Raw genomic sequence first — 23,502 nt, 5'->3', positions numbered from 1 at the left:
AAATTGCTCCTTTTGTAATGACCACCCAGAAACAGTGTTGCATCTTTTTTGGCATTGTATTCATGTAAGGAATCTGTGACAAGACATCAGTAGATTTATAATTGAACACATTTATGAAGATCTTACACTATTGTGGAGAGATGTACTGCTTGGATTCTTTACCTATGATAGAAATAAGTTTAAATATTTTAATGTAATTAATTATTATTATTTTGGCCAAATTTCATATTCACAAATGTACATTTACAATAAAAAAATCATATTTTCCTACCTTACAAAAATAAATGTAACTGTATTTTAAGACAATTAAATACTCTACTAACAAAAAAGCTGTTAGAATTATAAGTGTATGTCCCTTAAGGTCCTTGTGTAATGTGATTTTGTACCCCCTAGCCCAATTGTCCATTTTATATTATTTATATATACTTGTGTCCACACATGTACTTCCTGTATTGATTTGTTGTTAATAAAATAAAATACAATTTAAAAGACTATTTTCGGCAAAATATGAATTCCGGACACAGTTCCTATTTTATGACTGATGAGATTTGTTAAATTCTGACACCAATTTAATCCCACAAAATGATCCAAATTAACCTATAGACTGATAAGCATGACGGTGAAATGTATTTTCTGCAACTAAAGTTAACCGTTAACATCCCTACTCTCTCTCTGTCACTCCATGGTTATCTTTTGAACTGGGCTCATGACACGAGCGCTTCCTGCCAGAGGCGGTACAGCCCTCATCTATTACTGTGACTGAGCCAGTGGGAAAGACAAGATACTTTTTTAACCTGAAAAGAACTACAGCAGCAGAGGACATCAACAGCTATCAGAAAATGCTTGTATTTTTGTATATTTGTTTTGTAGAGCAGCCCTTTAATGCTAGGTCGTATGACCACAGATCACAAGCTGGCTGTAAACAATTGCCAATATTGTTAACATAAAACATGATCATAAATAAAGCTGTTATGTTACTGTATAGATGAGCACTGTCCATCCCCTGGATAAATCTTTGACAAGATGGAGAAGAATGACTCTGGGGGTTGGGGGTTCAGGGCGGTCAGTTGACAATACAAAGTGCTATCCTCCACAAACAAGTAAAAATGTAGGCCTAGTATTTGGCCCTACTACTGGGCCCTCAATACGCAGACTCATTTCAGTGTGAGAAACTAAAGTTAGGCTACCTCTTGAATGCCCTTCAATTGAAAATGTATGGAAGGAAACATTTCCCATGAAACAAGGGCATTACAAAATGACAGTGATGAATTGAAATGATCCAAAGATGAAGTCTCACAGCGGTATTAGTGACACTGAGTGGACCGACTTCTCTCCAGAGGAGCAAACAATTAGTAGCCAGGACAAATGTATATTTACGATTTCATTATCATAAAAATCTGTAAGTTATAGCACGTTTTGGGGCTTATTCAATCGTTTTTTACTGATAAGGTAGAATTCTAAAGAAAAATAATGTTAAAAGGTCAATTTTATATTCCTTAAACATAAATACAAAATAATTGTCATGGCAATTTGATTTATGGCCAAGTGTCAAAACACCAGTTTTAAATGTCCAAATTCATAATCAATATGCCAAAATAAGTTGTGATATTTTGAAGACCAGTACATAAAATTTACTACGTACACACACATAGTCACTCTTGTGTTCAGATTAACTTTTATTTTGCTAATTTAGTACCTTCTAAAGTGCACATGCACCAATATTTACCAAGCGGTCACTCAAGACTGAAATTGATGAACTTGTTCTATGGAAATCAGTAGTGCACGCAAATGAATCACTCACATCGATATTGTATTGAAATGAATGAAACTGGGACAATAACCACAGCGACATGTACCATTTGTGCTCTTCTAACAGACAAACCTCAATGGACTTGGGTATACTACATATATCTGTCGATAGATGTCTACCTGTCGTAGCCCTTTATCAATTTACAGAGCCACCATTTCCATGTGGGGCCCATATGGGTTAATGAAGGGCTGTTCCACAGGCCCCATAAGGGAAACATTGTGGTGCAGCGGTCTAAGGCAATGCATCTCAGTGCAAGAGGCATCATTACAGTACCTGGTTCAAATCCAGGCTGTATCACATCTGGCTGTGATTGGGAGTCCTGTAGGGTGGTGCACAATTAGCCCAGCGTTGTCTGGATTTGGCCTGAGTAGGCCATCATTGTAAATAAGAATTTGTTCTGAACAAAATACTACAATAAATACTTTTCGGGAAATCTGTGTTGAGTAACTTTTTCTCCATCACCTCAACACGCTGGATAGTATTCATAATGAAATCAGCCCCCTTGGGTAGTGCTGCTGTCGCTGTGTTACCACTGTCAGGTCCTGACTCTTCTTCATCCATGTCTGAGTCCATCTGCAGATCAAAAGTCTCCTGTCTTTTTAAGTTTGATCCAGGCCTTTTCATAGGTAGCTGTGAAAATAAAATATTTTTTAAAGTATTTAGGCTACTGATCTAGTGCAACATTTAAGTCTTTATCATCTAAATGGCCATCTTAGCTGGAACCTAGATAGGTTCACCTTTTGGGCCAGACATGGACAAACCCAAGTGGGCTACAAAATCATATATGGCTGTGTTTACACAGGCAGCCCAATTTTGAGTCAAGTTTCTAATTTTTGTTTTGTTTACATTTTTTTTAACGAAACTACCACTATAAAATAAAGGTTTTTATCAATTCCACAATTTAAAAAAAAAAGTCCTTAAATTGGTTCTACTCAAAAAAGACTTAAAGAATAAATTCCCAAAATACTGTATTACTGCATGTGAATCGCAAATAATTTTTTAAGCGAATCCTGATCAATTCGTCAACATTCTACAACCAAAATGGCAGCATTTAACACAGTCCTGTCAAATTTGATTTGCCTCTGTGCAAATGTAACAGTATAACTTCCGTCCTTCTCCTCGCCCCAACCAGGGACCCTCTGCACACATCAACCAGTCACTCACGAAGCATCGTTACCCATTGCGCCACAAAAGCAACGGCCCTTGCAGAGCAAGGGGAACAACTACTTCTAGGTCTCAGAGCGAGTGACGTCACCGATCAAAACGATATTAGCGTACACCACCGCTAACTAGCTAGCCATTTCACATCGGCCACACAAACATGGCTTGAAACTTGGACCGAGTAAGCCAACAACAGATAAATACAGCGAGGGCCGTAAATTAGCTATTGATTAATTTATCCTCAAAGAACGACAAAATCAACTTCCAAACACAAGTGTTTCCTTTACTACTAACGCAAGCTTGTTCAACAAGCAAACCATTTTACTAACGTTAGCTCCAATGCAAAACAAGCTAGCTATCTCACCAACATTAGCTAGATAGCTCAACAAGGCTGGCTATATTTTGTGCGTGACTTACACGGCTAGCTAGCTAGCTAACTCGACAACATATGTCCTATCGCTCAACAGCAAGTCAAGGTCTAGTTTGTTCATTAAGCGGCTAGATAACAAGGAAAATCTTTGGGTAAATGTGACACCACTGTGGAAGGTGAGACTGAAAAATGTCAGTAGGATTCTTCTGAGATGTCCTCATCAATTGTTTTCTGCGCTAGGCTACATTTGGAAAATTTTGGGATTGGCTGTTCTCATTACCAAAATTGGTAAAGGGCCCAATTGAGAGCCATGTTATAGCCCACATGCCCAACTGTGCAAAAAATACCACACATTTGTGAATCATTGCATTAATCAAGTGTGCAACATTATGTGCAATATGGTTTAGATGAGAAGCTCCAGTATAGTTTGAATTGCTATCCTTATTTTGTCTATATATTATGGTATTTACGGTATGCTAATAGGTGCACACACACATGATTCAGTAATGTGGCTTTGGACACACCTCTCTCTCAGGTTGAGAGCTGTGGTTGCCTACTCAGCACAACACACACACACACCACAGAGAGCGAGAGGAAGAGAGAGATACTCAGCATATCTCCCACAAGTGTATTCTGTTTGTCTGTTCTCTCGTTTATGGTTTGTTTTGTATCATGTGTATGTATGCTGTGATTATGGTGTATATTGTCTCTTGTGTGCATGGAGTGTGCGTGTATAATGTTTCTCTGGAATGTACAGGCTATGTAGGGTAAGTGTACCTATTAAGCTCACCAAAATCTAAGTTTACACATTTCTAACCTAAATGATACCTATACTCTAACCTTTCAAATTATCGTCAGCCCTGTATTTAGTACTTTGTGCACCCTCCCTTTGGGAAGATAACAGATAACAGGAGTCGTCTCCTATAATGATGAGGTGGGAGAACACAGGAAGGGATTTGAAACCATTCCTCCATACAGAACTGTAGTTTTTGTGTGTTTTTAATCAATTTAAATTCCGACAAAAAACACACTTATGTTCATTGAATATTAGGGATATCAACACACAATCCCCATGTGTTTCAATGCAAACCGGGCTTAATTGGAGCATGCGGGGCTTAATTGGAACAGCAGCGATTTATGGTGAAAAGACAGAATAGCAACGTCTACTCATATCATATTTAGAAACAAATGGTTTGGGGTATAAATATGCAAAATGGACTGCGAAGTTAGTATTGATCATATTGAACAATATGTATTCATTGTTATTTACATTCTGTATAGAGGTGGTGTGTTTTGTGCTGCTGTACTCTTTAAGCCCACCTGAGAAAAATGTTGAATTTACAAAAATGGCATCTACAGTTGAAGTCAGAAGTTTACATACACTTAGGTTGGAGTCATTAAAACTAGTTTTTCAACCACTCCACAAATTTCTTGTTAACAAACTATAGTTTTGGCAAGTTGGTTAGGACATCTACTTTGTGCATGACACAAGTACTTTTTCCAATAATTGTTTACAGACAGATAATTTCACTTATAATTCACTGTATCACAATTCCAGTATGTCAGAAGTTTACATACACTAAGTTGACTGTGCCTTTAAACAGCTTGGAAAACACCAGAAAATGATGTCATGGCTTTAGAAGCTTCTGATAGGCTAATATACATACTTTGAGTCAATTGGAGGTGTACCTGTGGATATATTTCAAGACCTACCTTCAAACTCAATGCCTCTTTACTTGACGACATTGGAAAATCAAAAGAAATCAGAAAAAAAATTGTAGACCTCCTCAAGTCTGGTTCATCCTTGGGAGCAATTTCCAAAAGCCTGAAGGTACCATGTTCATCTGTACAAACAATAGTACGCAAGTATAAACATCATGGGACCACGCAGCCGTCATACCGCTCAGGAAGGAGATGTGTTCTGTCTCCTAGAGATGAACGTACTTTGGTCCGAAAAGTGCAAATCAATCCCAGAACAACAGCAAAGGACCTTGTGAAGATGCTGGAGGAAACGGGTTCAAAAGTATCTATACCCACAAGTAAAACAAGTCTTATATCGACATAACCTGAAAGGCCGCACAGCCAGGAAGAAGCCACTGCTCCAAAACCACCATTAAAAAAGCCACGGTTTGCAACTGCACATGGGGACAAAGATTGTACTTTTTGGAAAAATATCCTCTGGTCTGATTAAATAAAAAAATAAATGTTTGGCCATAATGACCATAGTTATGTTTGGAGGAAAAAGGGGGAGGCTTGCAAGCCTAAGAACACCATCCACACCGTGAAGCACGGGGGTGGTAGCATCATGTTGTGGAGGTGCTTTGCTGCAGGAGGGACTGGTGCACTTCACAAAATAGATAGAACAACAAAGTCAAGGAATTGGAGTGGCCGTCACAAAGCCCTGACCTTAATCCTATAGAACATTTGTGGGCAGAACTGAAAAAGGGTGTGTGAGCAAGGAGGCCTACAAACCTGACTCAGTTACACCAGCTCTTTCAGGAGGAATGGGCCAAATTCACCCAACTTATTGTGGAAGGCTACTTGAAATGTTTGACCCAAGTTAAACAATTTAAAGGCAATGCTACCAAATACTAATTGAGTGTATGTCAACTTCTGGCCCACTGGGAATGTGATGAAAGAAATAAAAGCTGAAATAAATAATTTACTCTATTTACTTTACTATTATTCTGACATTTCACTTTTTTTTTTTTTCTTCTTTTTTTTTTTTTTTTGAATTTTACCCCTTTTTCTCCCCAATTTCGTAGTATCCAATTGTCTCATCGCTACAACTCCCGTACGGGCTCGGGAGAGACGAAGGTTGAAAGTCATGCGTCCTCCGATACACAACCAACTTAAAATAAAGTGGTGATCCTAACTTACCTAAGACCGGGAATTTGTACTTTGATTAAATGTCAGGAATTGTGAAAAACTGAGTTTAAAAGTATTTGGCTAAGGTGTATGTAAACTTCCAACTTCAACTGTATGTATAACAATCTAAGGTTCATTTAACAATAAAATAAGACTAAATGCATTTAAAATTGTAAGCATGTTAATGCCTGAAATCTATAATCTTGTTGTAGATCACCAAGTTATGATGCTACTGTGTGACTGTGACATCCAGGTACGACTGCTAGCATGAAAACTCATATTTTCCATTGGTAAGAAATAGTAATTAATGCCACAAAGTAAGCTATCATGTGCATATATCAGCACATGAACCTCTTAATTTTACAGAAAGTATAATTACTTATCTGAGAAGCTACTAAAAATGTAATGTTTTTTTTGTAGATTTGAAATCGGCCACTAGTGGGAACTTACACAGAACTGTCAATAACAATAATATAATCAAACTGTTATGGATATAACAACCAGATTAATTAGTTGAATGCAAAGATGGAAGTGTGTTTAATGGGTATGTGGGCTTAATAGTTATGCTTACCTTTTTGTGTTTAAGTTAGTCCTTTGTAAAGGAATACACTACATGACCAAAACTGCTCTTCAAACATCTCATTCCAAAATTATGGGCATTAATATGGTGTTGGTTCACCCTTTGCTGCTATAAGAGCCTCCACTCTTCTGGGAAGCCTTTCTACTAGATGTTGGAACATTGCTGCGGGGACTTGCTTCCATTCAGCCACAAGCATTATTGAGGTCGGGTACTGATGTTGGGCGATTAGGCCTGCAGTCGCCATTCCAATTCATCCCAAAGGTGTTCGATGGAGTTGAGGTCAGGACTCTGTGCAGGCCAGTGAAGTTCTTCCACATCGATCTCGACAAACAATTTCTGTATGGACCTCGCTTTATGCACGGGGGCATTGTCATGCTGAAACAGGAAAGGGCCTTTCCCGAACTGTTGCCTCAACAATGGCAACAGTTCGGGAAAGATTTCTAATGAAATCCAGAAAGAACAAAATCCTGTCCTCAAACATTTACAGTGTATGTAGTCTTCATCATCATCATCATCATCATCCTCCTTCATCAATTTTGGATTTATTTATTTTTTCCTTTTTCTGTGTATTTCGTTCAGAATATAACATTGTATGCTGTTGGGTTAAGATTTCCCTTCACTAGAATTAAGGGGCCTTGCCCAAACCATGAACAACAGCCCCAGATCATTATTCCTCCTCCACCAAACTTTACAGTAGACACTATGCATTCGGGCAGGTAGCGTTCTCCTGGCATAAGCCAAACCCAGATTCGTCCGTCGGACTGCCAGATGGTGAAGCGTGATTTATGACTGAAAATAACGTGTTTCCACTGCTCCAGAGTCCAATGGCAGTGAGCATTATACCATTCTGGCCGACGCTTGTGTCCTACCACTTTGCGGCCGTCACTGAGCTCTTCAGTAAGGCCATTCTACAGCCAATATTTGTCTATGGAGATTGCATGGCTGTGTGCTCGATTTTATACAGCTGTCAGCAATGGGTGTGGCTGAAATAGCCGAATCCACTCGTTTGAAGGGGTGTCCACATACTTTTCTATATATAGTGTATGTGGGGCGGCAGGGTAGCCTAGTGGTTAGAGCGTTGGACTAGTAACCGGAAGGTTGCAAGTTCAAACCCCTGAGCTGACAAGGTACAAATCTGTCGTTCTGCCCCTGAACCCACTGTTCGTTCCTAGGCCGTCATTGAAAATAAGAATTTGTTCTTAACTGACTAGTTAAATAAATGTTGCGGGGATGGAGGGATGTGGCACGCAGGGGATATCCTCCTGTCTGCGGCATATATGACTCACACATGCTGTGCAGACCTATCAGGGGTGAGGATATAGGTCACGTGATGCAGTGGCTCTGGCAGTGTGATCACATAGGACCTCTTCCTCTTTCGTTCTTGCTCGCTCTGTCTTTCTTTCTCTTTCCAGCCCGTCACTGTCCCTGCAAATCTGGGACATCGGTTAAAGAGGGAATGGAGAAAGATAGAAAGATACCTGGTCCCTCCTTGCTACACTGGCACGATGGAGGACCAAGGCCTGTTCCTGGGCCTGCTGCTAACTAGTGACAAGTGATTGAGATGTATCAGCAAATGGACCCCTTTCACTTGTTTATCTCTGGTTACACTGGAGCCGGAGGTGTGCTCGGCATGGGCCGGCTGGTCGCCTAGAGAGGCACAGCTCCTCTGTCATGGGGAAAGATAAGGAGCGGGGGTTTGGTTTCTCATCTGGCACGACGGCCAACGGATCGTCTTTGAGCCCAGCGGCTAGGGTTCCTCTGGCCCTGTGGAAGGTCTGGTTTATCAGGAGGAAGGGGGGAGAGAGGGGTTACTGTTAAGCTGGCTCTCTGGGAATGGGCCCCTTCTCTGTCGAAGAGGTTATCTGTTCACAGACAAGACCGACACACACAAACACACATCACTTCAGGAAGTATCTCGCTGACTTCCTGTATTTTCTGTTGGTTTAACAGACATTAAATAGACATGGGGTGATTTGCACAAGAAGACACGTTTCTGCTAAACAATGTGTTTGCACCCACCATGTGATTCACGGCTGCAAAACAGCCCCATTGACTTTATCAATGTGTCCACATAATGCATAACACCAATACATACATAACATTCCATTGAGTGTGATCTGAAAGCGGAGTGTCCCCACTCACACATTTGAACAATGGCCACGTGTCCTGTGATTGTGTGTTGCAGCCGTTTGCACAACGGTGTTGTCTCCAGCCCAAAGATACTGCCAAGATGCCAGAGAGCGCGTGGAAGCTGGTCTTCTACACCATGTCCTGGTCCTACAGCACCTACCTGCTCTTCTTCACCAACTACACCTTCTTCCACGACCCGCCCTCCGCATTCTATGGTAAGACGTAGTACATGAAACCAGGTTAATAAAAAAGAAAGCTGTGCACTTGATGTATTGGTAGGTCGACCTAAAATAGTCAGTAGTCTCTTTTTCTACCAATGACTACAGTTAAAGCAACGACAACACAAGCAGAGGTCTGCTTGCTTCAAAGTGACCTTTTAACCTGCTCTTTATCTTACTAATAACTGCCGGTATTCAGCTATAATAACCTCAAAACAAAAGCGTCTGTAAGTATTTAAGAAGAGACGGTCTGCACTCTTCCAAGTTACTTCTCTTCTTCCACTAATAACTCCAGTTAATTAACGATAGCAAACTCAATAACTAATGCTTAAGGAACTGTAACCAAAAGCATTGCAACCTTCAAAGCATTGTCCTATAGAACCCTCCAGATGCTTCTTTTACAATTATTCAAATAGAAGCCACATTTGTGTTTTATATTTGCATTTTGTGTCTGAACTGACCATATGGCGTGTCTCTACTCTCTAACCATTGCCCTGAACAATCCGCCTTCATTCTTTTATCTATCATTTATGGCACTCCTTCCTTCCGATTCCATCAGACTTTCAGGTGTCAGTCGGTGCTTGGGTTCGTTTCTATCTCCCTTTCCTCGATTGAGGCGATCCGTTGTTCTTTTAAAGGCCTTCCACTTTTCTAATAGCTGTCACGCACATTGAGAGTAGTCATTCAACCTGCTCAGGCTAATGTGGCTCTGCTTTTAGTTCTCAGAGAGAGCGAGACTTTAGCTCTTGTAGAAAGAGAGAGAGGGGAAGGTGGAGAGAGAGAGGCTCCTATTCCTGGAGCACTCTAATATCTCTTGCCACCATGTTTTCAATGTTTAATGATGGAACTACCGATCAATAAACATTACGGCCTGTAACCTCATCTCATGGAGTCAAAAGATGCCCCAATCTTTCCGAGAAAAAGTTTCCGTTTACAATACCCTTAAGGCCTTCAGGGAGCAATGATGATGATGATGGCCCCTGGTCCTCACATGCCTGGAAAACCTGACACCCTTGCAGCTCCCACCTCAGGTGGGAAGTCACCTAGTATAACTCTGGAAGTCACCTAGTATAACCAAACAGAACAGCTGCCCCCTTCAGAACCAAAAACAAACACTTCTTGTAAACTTCTACTAGTTAGACTGTATATACAGCACCAGTCAAAAGTTTGGACTCACGTTCTCGTTCAAGGGTTTTTCTTTATCTTTACTATTGTCTACATTGTAGAATAATAGTGAAGACATCAAAACTATGAAATGACACATATGGAATCATGTAGTAACCAAAAAAAGTGTTAAACAAATCAAAATACATTTTATATTTGTGATTCTTCAAAGTAGCCACCCTTTGCCTTTTTGTACAGTCCTGGCATTCTCTCAACCAGCTTCACCTGGAATGATTTTCAAACTGTCTTGAAGGAGTTCCCACATATGCTGAGCACTTGTTGGCTGCTTGTCCTTCACGCTACGGTCCAACTCATCCCAAACTACAGTGGGGCAAAAAAGTATTTAGTCAGCCACCAATTGTGCAAGTTCTCCCACTTCCTGGTGTCCTTTGACAGCTCTTTGGTCTTGGCCATAGTGGAGTTTGGAGTGTGACTGTTTGAGGTTGTGGACAGGTGTCTTTTATTCTGATAACAAGTTCAAACAGGTGCCATTAATACAGGTAACGAGTGCAGGACAGAGGAGCCTCTTAAAGAAGAAGTTACAGCTCTGTGAGAGCCAGAAATCTAGCTTGTTTGTAGGTGACCAAATACTTATTTTCCACCATAATTTGCAAATAAATTCATTAAAAATCCAACAATGTGATTTTCTGGATTTTTTTCTTCTCATTTTGTCTGTCATAGTTGAAGTATACCTATGATGAAAATTACAGGCCTCTCTCATCTTTTTAAGTGGGAGAACTTGCACAATTGGTAGCTGACTAAATACTTTTTTGCCCCACTGTATCTCAATTGGGTTGAGGTTGGGTGATTGTGGAGGCCAGGTCAACTGATGCAACACTCCATCACTCTCCTTCTAGGTCAAATAGCCCTTACACATCCTGGAGGTGTGTTGGGTCATTGTCCTGTTGAAAAACAAATGACAGTCTCGTTAAGCGCAAACCAGAAGGGATGGTGTATCGCTGCAGAATGCTGTGGTAGCCATGCTGGTTAAGTGTGCCTTGAATTCTAAATAAATCACAATGTCACCAGCACAGCAAAAATCTCAAATTTGGACTCATCAGACCAAAGTACAGACTTCCATGGTCTAATGTCCATTGCTTGTGTTTCTTGGCCCAAGCAAGTCTCTTGTTCTTATTAGTGTCCTTTAGTAGTGGTTTCTTTTCAGCAATTCAACCACGAAGGCCTGATTTACAGTCTCCTCTGAATAGTTGATGTTGAGATGTGTCTGTTACTTGAACTCTGTGAAGCATTTATTTGGGCTACAATCTGAGGCTGGTAACTCTAATGAACTTATCCTCTGCAGCAGAGGTAACTCTGGGTCTTCCTTTCCTGTGGCGGTCCTCACGAGAGCCAGTTTCACCATAGCGCTTGATGTTTTTTGCGACCACACTTGAAGAAACTTTCAAAGTTCTTGACATTTTCCGGATTGACTGACCTTCATATCTTAAGGTAATGATGGACTGTCGTTTCTCTTTACTTATTTGAGCTGTTCTTGCCATAATATGGACTTGGTATTTTACCAAATAGGGCTATCATCTGTATACCACCCCTACCTTGTAAAAAAAAATGAAGCTGGTTGAGAGAATGCCAAGAGTATGCAAAGCTGTCATCAAGGCAAAGAAAGCGTAGCTAGTTTGAAGAATCTCAAATATAAGATATATTTAGATTTGTTTAACACTTTTTTGGTTACTACATGATTCCATATGTGTTATTTCATAGTTTTGATGTCTTCACTATTAAAAAATGGTAAAAAATTATGAAAAATCCTTGAATGAGTAGGTGTGTCCAAACTTTTGATTCTATGATTGTGTGTGTGTGTGTGTGTGTGTGTGTGTGTGTGTGTGTGTGTGTGTGTGTGTGTGTGTGTGTGTGTGTGTGTGTGTGTGTGTGTGTGTGTGTCGATTGGTGGGTGGGTGCATATGTATGTGTACATGTTTGCCAGTGTGCTAATTGTGTTTGTCTGTGCCAGCATGCATGTTTGTGTGTGAGCGAGCATGTTTTTGTCTGTGCCAGTGTGCATATTTATGTCAGAGTGTGTGTGTCAACATGCACATGTTGGTGCTTATACAGTATGTGTGTGTTGGTTCCTATGTAGTTCCTCCAGGCCTCTCCTCTAACCATCAGTGTCTCTCGCTCTATGTCTTCTCCCCCTTCCAGACTGGAAGAGTGGCATGACGGTGCCCACGGACATCGCCATCGCCTACCTGATCCAGGGCAGTTTCTACGGACACTCCATCTATGCCACGGTCTACATGGATGACTGGAGGAAGGATTCAACCGTCATGGTGGTGCACCACGTTGTCACTCTGGCCCTCATCACCTTCTCCTACGCTTTCAGGTAGCTAACCACACCCTGCCTGGTAACCCCAAGTTTGGGAAACGCTGCCGTCATGTCATGCTGTGTAATCTTACTGCCTGTCATATAAAATGTATTGAATACTGGCTAAATTTCCACGTAGCAATAGTTATAAATGATAGATGTAGGTCAAGGTTTATTTTTATGTTATGTCAATTTGTGGAATCGGAACAGTGATTTGTCATAGTGTAAAAAGGCTCTAGGTTATTTGATGTTGGAAACATGTTTTCCGTGTTATTTGATGACCGTTAGACTGTTCCTCTGTTTCAAACTGTATTTGTTTTAAAGTCAGTCGGTGTCATTGACTAAGTCTCACCCCCTGGCTGTCACATTGTATCTTCTAGCTATCCGTACAGCTGTGTTCCTGGCTGATATTGTTTGTGTACTGACACTGTGCTCCCCACTGCTCTCTCCTTTCAGATTCCACAACATTGGGTTACTGGTGCTGTTCCTCCACGACATCAATGACATCCAGCTGGAGTTCACCAAGCTCAACGTCTACTTCAAGACCCGGGGAGGGGACTACTACCTCATCCACGACATCTTGTCCAACATGGGCTCTGTCAGCTTCAGCATCACCTGGTGAGGAGAGAGAAGACACACTCAGACAAGCACACACGCATGCATGAAAAAATACTACAGTTTACCATAGAATACAACAGTACTTAGTATAGAATTCTATAGTAAACTGTAGTATACTGTAGAATACTATACTACGCACGGTAGTATCCCTGGATCATGTGTATTACTTGTAGTATACTGTAGTAAATTCTACAGAATTATCTGGGGGAAGAAAATACTACAGTAATTTCCTCAAAAACACTACAGTCTGCAAAAGCACAACCCTTTTTTAACTATAGTAAATAATACAGTATTTCATTTTCATATACCCTGCCCATTCCCCTCCCCCATATTGCAATTTGTGCCACAGTATTTACAGTACTACAGATTTATTTCACTACAGTATTAATACTATAAAGTTCACTTTAAATGGTACTGTATACTACAGTAAATACTAGAGTAAATACAGTCTGCAAAACACTACAGTGAATACTATAGTATTTACGGTGCATTCGGGAAGTATTCAGATCCCCTTGACTTTTTCCACATTTTGTTACATTACAGCCGTATTCTAAAATGGATTAAATTAATGTTTTTCCTCATCAATCTACACACAATACCACATAATGACAATGTGAACACAGGTTTGTAGAAATGTTTGCAAATTTATACAAATGTTAAACAGAAATACCTTATTTACATAAGTATTTAGACCCTTTGCTATGAGACTCGAAATTGAGCTCAAGTGCATCCTGTTTCCATTGATCATCCTTAATATGTTTCTACAACTTGATTGGAGTCAATTCAAATGATTGGACATGATTTGGAAAGGCATGCACTATATAAGGTCCCACAGTTGACAGTGCATGTCAGAGCAAAAAACAAGCCATGAGTTCGAAGGATTGTCCGTAGAGAGCTGTGAGACAGGATTGTGTTGAGGCACAGATCTGGGGAAGAGTACCAAAACATTTCTGCCTCGTTGAAGTTCCCCAAGAACACAGTGGCCACCATCATTCTTAAATGGAAGAACTTTGGAACCACCAAAACTCTTCCTAGAGCTGGCCGGCCTGGCAAACCAGAGCAATCGGAGGAGAAGGGCCTTTGTCATGGAGGTGATCAAGAACCCGATAGAGCTCCAGAGATCCTCTGTGGAGATGGGAGAACCTTCCAGAAGGACAACCATCTCTGCAGCACTCCACCAATCAGGCCTTTATGGCAGAGTGGCCAGACAGAAGCCACTCCTCAGTAAAAGGCACGACAGCCCATTTGGAGTTTGCCAAAAGGCACCTAAAGACTCTTGGACCATGATAAACAAGATTTTATTGTCTAATGAAACCAAGATTGAACTCTTTGGCCTGAATGCCAAGCGTCTTGTGAACACCTGGCACCATCCCTACAGTGAAGCATGGTGGTAGGATCATACAGTGAAGCGTGGTGGCAGGATCATACAGTGAAGCGTGGTGGCAGGATCATACAGTGAAGCGTGGTGGTAGGATCATACAGTGAAGCGTGGTGGTAGGATCATACAGTGAAGCGTGGTGGTAGGATCATACAGTGAAGCGTGGTGGTAGGATCATACAGTGAAGCGTGGTGACAGGATCATACAGTGAAGCGTGGTGGCAGGATCATACAGTGAAGCGTGGTGGCAGGATCATACAGTGAAGCGTGGTGGCAGGATCATACAGTGAAGCGTGGTGGCAGGATCATACTGTGGGGATGTTTTTCAGCGGCAGGGACTGGGAGACTAATCATGGTCTAACTGGTAGAAGTTTGTTTCTGTTTGCTTTTTTGAGCTGTTCGTGCCATAATATGCTGAATATCCATGATTACGTTAGACTGTAATAACAGCACCAGTCAAAAGTTTGGACACCTTCTCATTCAAGGGTTTTTCTTTATTTGTACTATTTTCTACGTTGTAGAATAGTAGTGAAGACATCAAAACTATGAAATCACACATATGGAATTATGTACAGTAGTATCCAAAGAAAGTGTTAAACAAATCAAAATATATTTTATATTTGTGATTTGATTTGATCGAGGGAAAGATGAAGGGAGCAAAGTACAGAGAAAATCCTTGATGAAAACCTGCTCCAGAGCGCTCAGACTGGGGAAAAGGTTCACCTTCCAACAGGACAATGACCTTAAGCACACAGCCAAGACAACACAGGAGTGGCTTCGGGACAAGTCTCTGAATGTCCTTGAGTGGGCCAGCCAGAGCCCAGACTTGAACCCGATCTAACATCTCTGGAGAGACCTGAAAATAGCTGTGCAGCGACGCTTCCCATCCAACCTGACAGAGCTTGAGAGGATCCGCAGAGAAGAATGGGACAAACTCCCCAATACTTATGTAAATGTGGTCTGAATACTTATGTAAATGTGGTCTGAATACTTATGTAAATGTGGTCTGAATACTTATGTAAATGTGGTCTGAATACTTATGTAAATGTGATATTTCAGTATTATACTTTTTTTAATACATAACAAAAAAATGTTTTACCTGTTTTTGCTTTGTCATTATGGGGTATTGTGTGTAGATTGATGACATTGATGAAAAAACAATTGAATCAATTTTAGAATAAGGCTGTCACAAAATGTGGAAAAGGTCTAGGGGTCTGAATACTTTCCGAATGCACTGTATACCATAGTAAACTATAGTATTTTTTTTATGTGGGACACACACACACACACACACACACACACACACACACACACACACACACACACACACACACACACACACACACACACACACACACACACACACACCTGTCCTGAGAGGTCACAAGGGTGTTTGAAGCCCTGGACAATGCTTGTCTTTGTCCCCTAAAGCATCAGAGTAATACAGCTCCTCTGTGTCCCCCCTCTGTGCAGGTTTTGGTTCCGTCTCTACTGGTTCCCTCTGAAGGTTCTGTACGCCACCTGTGTGTCCAGCCTCCAGTCCGTCCCAAACATACCCTTCTATTTCTTTTTCAACAGCCTCCTCTTGACACTCCTCTGCATGAATATCTACTGGTTTTTGGCAAGTATTGGACCTCCGTCTGCAGCAGGTCACAGGTCACACGCTGTACTGAAGCTCATTTATCAGATGCTTGGTTAAACAAGCCTAATCTAAATGAGAGAGGGTGTTCACTCACAGATCTACAGTGAGGGAAAAAAGTATTTGATCCCCTGCTGATTTTTCATGTTTGCTCACTGACAAAGAAATGATCAGTCTATAATTTTAATGGTAGGTTTATTTGAACAGTGAGAGACAGAATAACAACAACAAAATCCAGAAAAACGCATGTCAAAAATGTTATAAATTGATTTTTATTTTAATGAGGGAAATAAGTATTTGACCCCCTCTCAATCAGAAAGATTTCTGGCTCCCAGGTGTCTTTTATACAGGTAACGAGCTGAGATTAGGAGCACACTCTTAAAGGGAGTGCTCCTAATCTAAGTTTGTTACCTGTATAAAAGACACCTGTCCGCAGAAGCAATCAATCAATCAGATTCCAAACTCTCCACCATGACCAAGACCAAAGAGCTCTCCAAGGATGTCAGAGACAAGATTGTAGACCTACACAAGGCTGGAATGGGCTACAAGACCATCGCCAAGCAGCTTGGTGAGGAGGTGACAACAGTTGGTGCGATTATTCGCAAATGGAAGAAACACAAAAGAACTGTCAATCTCCCTCAGCCTGGGGCTCCATGCAAGATCTCACCTTGTGGAGTTGCAAAGATCATGAGAAGAGTGAGGAATCAGCCCAGAGCTACACGAGAGGATCTTGTCAATGACCTCAAGGAAGCTGGGACCATAGTCACCAAGAAAACAATTGGTAACACACTACGCCGTGAAGGACTGAAATCCTGCAGCGCCCGCAAGGTCCCCCTGCTCAAGAAAGCACATATACATGCCTGTCTGAAGTTTGCCAATGAACATCTGAATGATTCAGAGGACAACTGGGTGAAAGTGTTGTGGTCAGATGAGACCAAAATGGAGCTTTTGGCATCAACTCAACTCGCCGTGTTTGGAGGAGGAGTAATGCTGCCTATGGCCCCAAGAACACCATCCCCACCGTCAAACATGGAGGTGGAAACATTATGCTTTGGGGGTGTTTTTCTGCTAAGGGGACAGGACAACTTCACCGCATCAAAGGGACGATGGACGGGGCCATATACCGTCAAATCTTGGGTGAGAACCTCCTTCCCTCGGCCAGGGCATTGAAAATGGGTCGTGGATGGGTATTCCAGCATGACAATGACCCAAAACACACGGCCAAGGCAACAAAGGAGTGGCTCAAGAAGAAGCACATTAAGGTCCTGGAGTGGCCTAGCCAGTCTCCAGACCTTAATCCCATAGAAAATCTGTGGAGGGAGCTGAAGGTCAGAGTTGCCAAACGTCAGCCTCGAAACCTTAATGACTTGGAGAAGATCTGCAAAAAGGAGTGGAACAAAATCCCTCCTGAGATGTGTGCAAACCTGGTGGCCAACTTCAAGAAACGTCTGACCTCTGTGATTGCCACAAGGGTTTTGCCACCATGTACTAAGTCATGTTTTGCAGAGGGGTCAAATACTTATTTCCCTCATTAAAATGCAAATCAATTTCTAACATTTTTGACATGCGTTTTTCTGGATTTTTTTGTTGATATTCTGTCTCTCACTGTTCAAATAAACCTACCATTACAATTATAGACGGATCATTTCTTTGTCAGTGAGCAAACGTACAAAATCAGCAGTGGATCAAATACTTTTTTCCCTCACTGTATGTTCCCAAGAGGTGAATGGCATGACAGTTCTATGACCATTGCCTGTTCTTCTTTGTTCCTATTAGACTCTGTCAGGGGTTGATACAAGCATTAGAACAAAACTGTACTATGTGACATCAGACATCTCTCCCTTCTTTAACCCCTGACCCCCCCCCCCCCCCCCCCCCCCCCCCCTCTGCCCACAGTTCATAGTGGCGTTTGTAGCGAAGGTCCTGACGGGGCAGATGAAGGATGTGAAAGACCTGAGGGAGTACGAGGGTGAGGAGGGAGCTCAGAGGGCTGCAGCCCTGCTCGCGGCCCAGCAGCGGCTGCAGAGTGAAGATGCAGGACATCTCAACAACTCTGCTGAAGGGTGAGGAAACACAAAGTTACACACACTACTTTACCATGTTGCATTCAACCGGTGTATATGAATCACCAGATTGTGTGTATTATAGTATACATTACCATGAATGTTTTACTGTACTGAAGTAATGTCACAATCATACACTATACAGAAACATAATCTCCAGAGGAGATGATCATTTCAAAAACATCCAGAGAGGTCAGGCAAACATTAAGAGAGAATGGCCCCTTGGCCTCAGATGACTCAGTAAATGAAATGACAATTCATTGAACCCCATGTGTGTCCATAGCCGTCCCAAACCACAATGCCTAATCCCTACTGATTTACCAAAGCAAACCACACCAAGCCAAAAATCCTCTGCTGAGCTAGCCCTCACAACAACCGCTTAATCCCACTCTTCACTACAGCCCGGTCCAACAAAAAAAACAGTTTAATCTCTTCCCCTCGCCCTGGTCCCTTCGTATATGGATTCTGCACCATATAAGGGCAAGAGGCTAGGCTAGAGGAAGGAAGTACGGGTTGTTGGACTAGCTCGACCTGTATACTTAGAAAAAGGGTTCCAAAAGGTTTTACCTGGAACCATAAATTGTTCTTCAAAGGGTTCTCCTATGCGGACAGCCGAAGAACCCTTTTCGAGCGGAGACAACCATTCATCACACTGTAAACCTCATGCCTAAAACAAACCCTTTCCAAGCAACCCCTACGCCCTTCAGCGCATGCAGATCTGAAATAGCCAGCTACAGTATGTGTGATCAAATGGCAGACTACAGTCGGGAAAAAAAACGTCTGCTTTTGTAATGAACGAGCCCCATGCAAAGATGAACATTGCTGTTCTGGTACATCCTTGGGTGTAGCGGTCCTCTTTCTTCTTCTTGGGATTCTACTTAACATTCTTATTGCCATCCACCACACCGATGTTAAATCTTATATCACACCATGCTCCAGTGAGCTCTCCCCTTGAGGAAGTGCCTCTGCTATGACGTGACACACGTGGATCTGTTCCCAGTCCTCTTGTAACCCCAGTAACCTGTGCTCTGTCAGACCGCCCAGTATGACGTCAGAGCTGCAGCGAGTAGCCTTGTCTTTTGTAACACACAGATAGACAGGATCAAAGCGCTGTACTTATTGAGGTGTGATTACGCGGTTACAGCCTGACCCACCCCTTATCTGGCGCCCTTGAACACCGGTGATATCCTTTTGGTTTTACCATGCGTATAAATAGCGGATCACCTTTCCGCTGGCTGACAGTTGGTCCTTTTTTTTTCTTCTTCTCTCCTCTCCTTTCTTCTCACAGGAAACACGTGCAGAACGGGATCACCAAGGAGAAGCATCTGTAGAGGCCTCTCTAGTTCCACCATCTGGCACGACCTAGATTGTTTCAGACTTAGCTCTAAGTGACTCTCGGGGTCTCGCGAAAAGGATGAAAAAACAATTGATCATTTTTTTTTTTTTTTTTTTTTTTTTTTCATCGTGTTCTATAGATTTTTTTATTTGATTATATCGCTGTGAATGTTATTTAAGGTGACTTTTGTCTTATATTAACATTACGTTTGAAGAAAAAAAAAAAGTGAGTTTCGGGAATGTTCTCTCATGTAGCCTACCAGGACGTTTAAAATTAGTGTCATCTCTAACGAACACTCACCAGACAAGGTTAAGCTAGTGATGTTTAGGTATCTAGTCTAGACCTATACAAACTAGATAACGTGCACACGTTAGAGGACTAAAGCGCTCACACAGTAACCATGTCAAAGGTCATCTCTAGTATAGAGAGACCTGTCTTTTTAAAGAGCATTCCTCTTAAAAGCGTAGTGGCTAATTTAGTTTTTACCTCCTCTTATCCCAGGAGTGAAGGCTAAAATACTAAAGGGAAGTATTACATCTTGTCACTACCACGGGTGTGAGAGAGTGCATGTAATTGGCTGGCTTTGTTTTACCAACGTGTATTGATTTTCATATCATTGCACAGGTCGATACTGAACACAGCCATTACCACAGCCTGACCTGCATTATTTGAAGAGCCACGTCAGTGTAGTATTGATGTCTTGCAAATGTGAATTACCCGTGTTCAGATTTTTAAAGGAAACGTAAACCTTTCAACTTGTTTTTTTTGTTTTTTTTTTGCCGTTGATAAATACACATAAGAAATATTGCTGTATCAAAAATGTATTGTCACATTTTCTGTTTTTATAGCATCTGTTGTTGCACTGAAATGAAGGCATACAAGCTAATAGCTGGTTAATGACAGCTGATATACACTACCAGTCAAAAGTTTGGACACACTTACACATTCCAGGTTTTTTTATTTATTTTTTCTACATTGTAAAATCATAGTGAACACATCAAAACTATGAAATAACAGATGGAATCATGTAGTAACCAAACAAGTGTTAAAAATATTTGAGATTCTTTAAAGTAGCCACCCTTTGCCTTGATGACAGTTTTGCACACTATTGGCAGTCTCTCAACCAGCTTCACGAGGTAGTCACCTGAAATGCATTTCAATTAACAGGTGTGCCTTGTTAAAAGTACATTTGTGGAATTTCTTTCCTCCTTAATGCATTTGAGCCATTCAGTGACAAGGTAGGGTTGGTATACAGAAGATAGCCCTATTTGGTAAAAGACAAAGTCCATATTATGGCAAGAACAGCTCAAATAAGCAAAGAGAAACAACTGTCCAACATTACTGACATGGTCAGTCAATCTGGAAAATTTCAAGAACTTTGAAAGTTTCTTCAAATGCAGTTTTTAATAACCATTAAGCGCTATGATGAAACTGGCTCTCATGAGGACCGCCACAGGAAAGGAAGACCCAGAGTTACCTCTGCTGCAGAGGATAAGTTCATTAGAGTTACCAGCCTCAGAAATTGCAGCTCAAATGAATGTTTCACTGAGTTCAAGTAACAGACACATCTCAACATCAACTGTTCAGAGGAGACCGCATGAATCAGACTTTCATGGTCTAATTGCTGCAAAGAAACCACTACTAAAGGACACCAATAAGAAGAGACTTGACTGGGCCAAGAAACACGAGCAATGGACATTAGCCTGTGCTTTGGTCTGATGCGTCTAAATTTGAGTTTTTTGGTTCCAACCGCTGTGTCTTTGTAAGATGCAGAATATGTGAACGGATGATCTCTGCATGTGTGGTTCTCACCATGAAGAATGGAGGAGGAGGTGTGATGGCATGGGGGTGCTTTGCTGGTGACCCGGTCAGTGATTTATTTAGAATTCAAGGCACACTTAACCACCTCATTCTGCAGCGATACGCCATCCCATCTGGTTTGTGCTTAGTGGGATTATCATTTTTTTTCCAACAGGACAGTGACCCAACAGACCTCCAGGCTGTGTAAGGGCCATTTGAGCAAGGAGAGTGATGGAGTGCTGCATCAGATGACCTGGCCTCCTCAATCACTTGACCCCAATTGAGATGGTTTGGGATGAATTGGGCTGCAGACTGAAGGAAAAGCAGCCAACAAGTGCTGAGCATATGTGGGAACTCCTTCAAGACTGTTGGAAAAGCATTCCAGGTGAAGCTGGTTGAGAGAATGCCAAGTGTGCAAAGCTGTCATCAAAGCAAAGGGTGGCTACTTTGAAGAATCTCACATTTTTTGGTTACTACATGATTCTATGTGTTATTTCATAGATTTGATGTATTCTCTATTATTCTACAATGTAGAAAATAGTAAAAATAAAGAAAAACCTTTGAATGAGTAGCTGTGTCCAAACTTTTGACTGGTACTGTAGCTGAAATCGATTGATTGGGTTGAACATCAACCTTATGATTTCATTAAAGAAATGGATTTGACTCATCTTAATAACCAATATGTTGGCAGTTCACAGAAAGCAAAGGGCCCTTGTGTAAAAGAAGATAAAAATTGAATCTAAAAAAACATATATGCACATATGATATTCAGGAATGCATGACACTGGAATGGTTTTTGGAATGTGCTACGAAGTCATTTTTTAATAACACAAATTAAGAAAGAACTACATAATCGTATCCTTTATCAATGTGCAGAACTCATCATAAAAAAGTGAAGTCATTCAAGCAGACACCACCACACAGTCCAAAAGGTTTGGTATCCTCTTTGCATTTGAATGTGCTCCTGGTTGTGTGTGCCTGTGTGCTGCGACTCTCCAGGTTTTTCTTTGCTGTGACTTAGAGGGGGTGCTGTCCTTTATGATCAAATTCAAGCTCTTTCGTTATGATGAACAGCATGCTTGTGCTGGAACAGTCCACAGATGTGGGCAGGTAGAAGTGTTCATAGTTGTGGTCTTTCAGTCCCCATCTACCACTAGTGCCAGTGCCCAGGATAACCTAGCTTTTGATTTTACATTCAAACATTGTCATTATTATTCTACTTTTTTTTTTTTTTTAATTGCTGCTGTTTCTGAGAACACTGTTTTGTAATCCAGTCGTGTCCCTTTTCCTGTGTATGCATCTGTTAATTGTTAGGTACACATGATGAGGTGCCCTGATTTCTCCCGTGGTACTGTCCACGAAGACGTGTGCACTTTTCCTCCACCTCGGCCCAGCTCTCTCCCGGTCTGTCCTCTCCACCAGACAAAAAACACCAACAACCTGATTGGCTTTGTGAGGTGAAACTACTCACAACAAATTCACACAAAAAAAAAGTTAAGAGTAGCAGTCAGTTATTTTAAGTTTCATTTCGAGGCAGATTTCGCTGTTATTTTTGACCAGCATTGAATACAAAAGTCCATCCACGGTTCAGGATGAAAATGTGAAAACATTTTGTGGAAGAAGTATTGTTCTATGCATTTCCTTTTGATAGTTTAATGCTTTAAGAATGTGCCAAAAATATTGATCTTTATCACCGAGAAGTGTTCTGATGAGAGGCCTGGTTGAGACCTGAGTGGCTAGAGGAGAAAGAGGGAGGTTGTAGTGAATATGAAGGGCTTACACCACACAGGTGTTTCTTACAAATTGCACTTGTCATTTATTTTGTTTATTAGGGGGGGGGGGGAGGGGAAATTCAGGGAGAATTATCATTTGTAAGAAATCTGGGCACTTAAAAGTTTCAATCTGACCACTTTCTAAATACAACCACTTGGGAATGACAGGCACTTACTCTTTTGTAATACATTTTTTAAATAATTACATTCAACCAGTGTTATTGTATCATGTTTTCCCTTTAGATAAAACATGTGAATCAAAAAAAAGAAACCTGC

General features: G+C 41.3%; 1 protein-coding gene across 3 annotated transcripts in view; it reads left to right on the top strand.

Moving 5' to 3' along the window:
* LOC110524188 (ceramide synthase 1) overlaps window positions 1–23,497 on the top strand; it is a 48,812-nt gene extending 25,315 nt beyond the window's left edge. For 2 of the 3 annotated variants that reach the window (XM_021603601.3, XM_021603602.3), the window contains exons 2-7: window positions 8,975–9,134; window positions 12,459–12,639; window positions 13,078–13,239; window positions 16,090–16,237; window positions 18,152–18,318; window positions 19,607–23,497. In XM_021603601.3, coding sequence (XP_021459276.1) covers window positions 8,975–9,134; window positions 12,459–12,639; window positions 13,078–13,239; window positions 16,090–16,237; window positions 18,152–18,318; window positions 19,607–19,649 — 861 coding nt within the window. In that variant the 3' untranslated portion in view covers window positions 19,650–23,497. Of the gene's footprint in view, window positions 1–8,182; window positions 8,563–8,974; window positions 9,135–12,458; window positions 12,640–13,077; window positions 13,240–16,089; window positions 16,238–18,151; window positions 18,319–19,606 lie in introns of those variants that run through there. The other variant, XM_090235423.1, reaches the window with a different exon arrangement.
* Window positions 23,498–23,502: the final 5 nt, after the last annotated feature.

The sequence above is a fragment of the Oncorhynchus mykiss genome, chromosome 5, assembly GCF_057628025.1.
Source record: "Oncorhynchus mykiss isolate SJ-2025 chromosome 5, ASM5762802v1, whole genome shotgun sequence".
In the NCBI taxonomy this organism is placed as follows: domain Eukaryota; kingdom Metazoa; phylum Chordata; class Actinopteri; order Salmoniformes; family Salmonidae; genus Oncorhynchus; species Oncorhynchus mykiss.
Note: the sequence above shows the minus strand (reverse complement) of the source record. Positions and strands in the feature narration are given on the sequence as shown.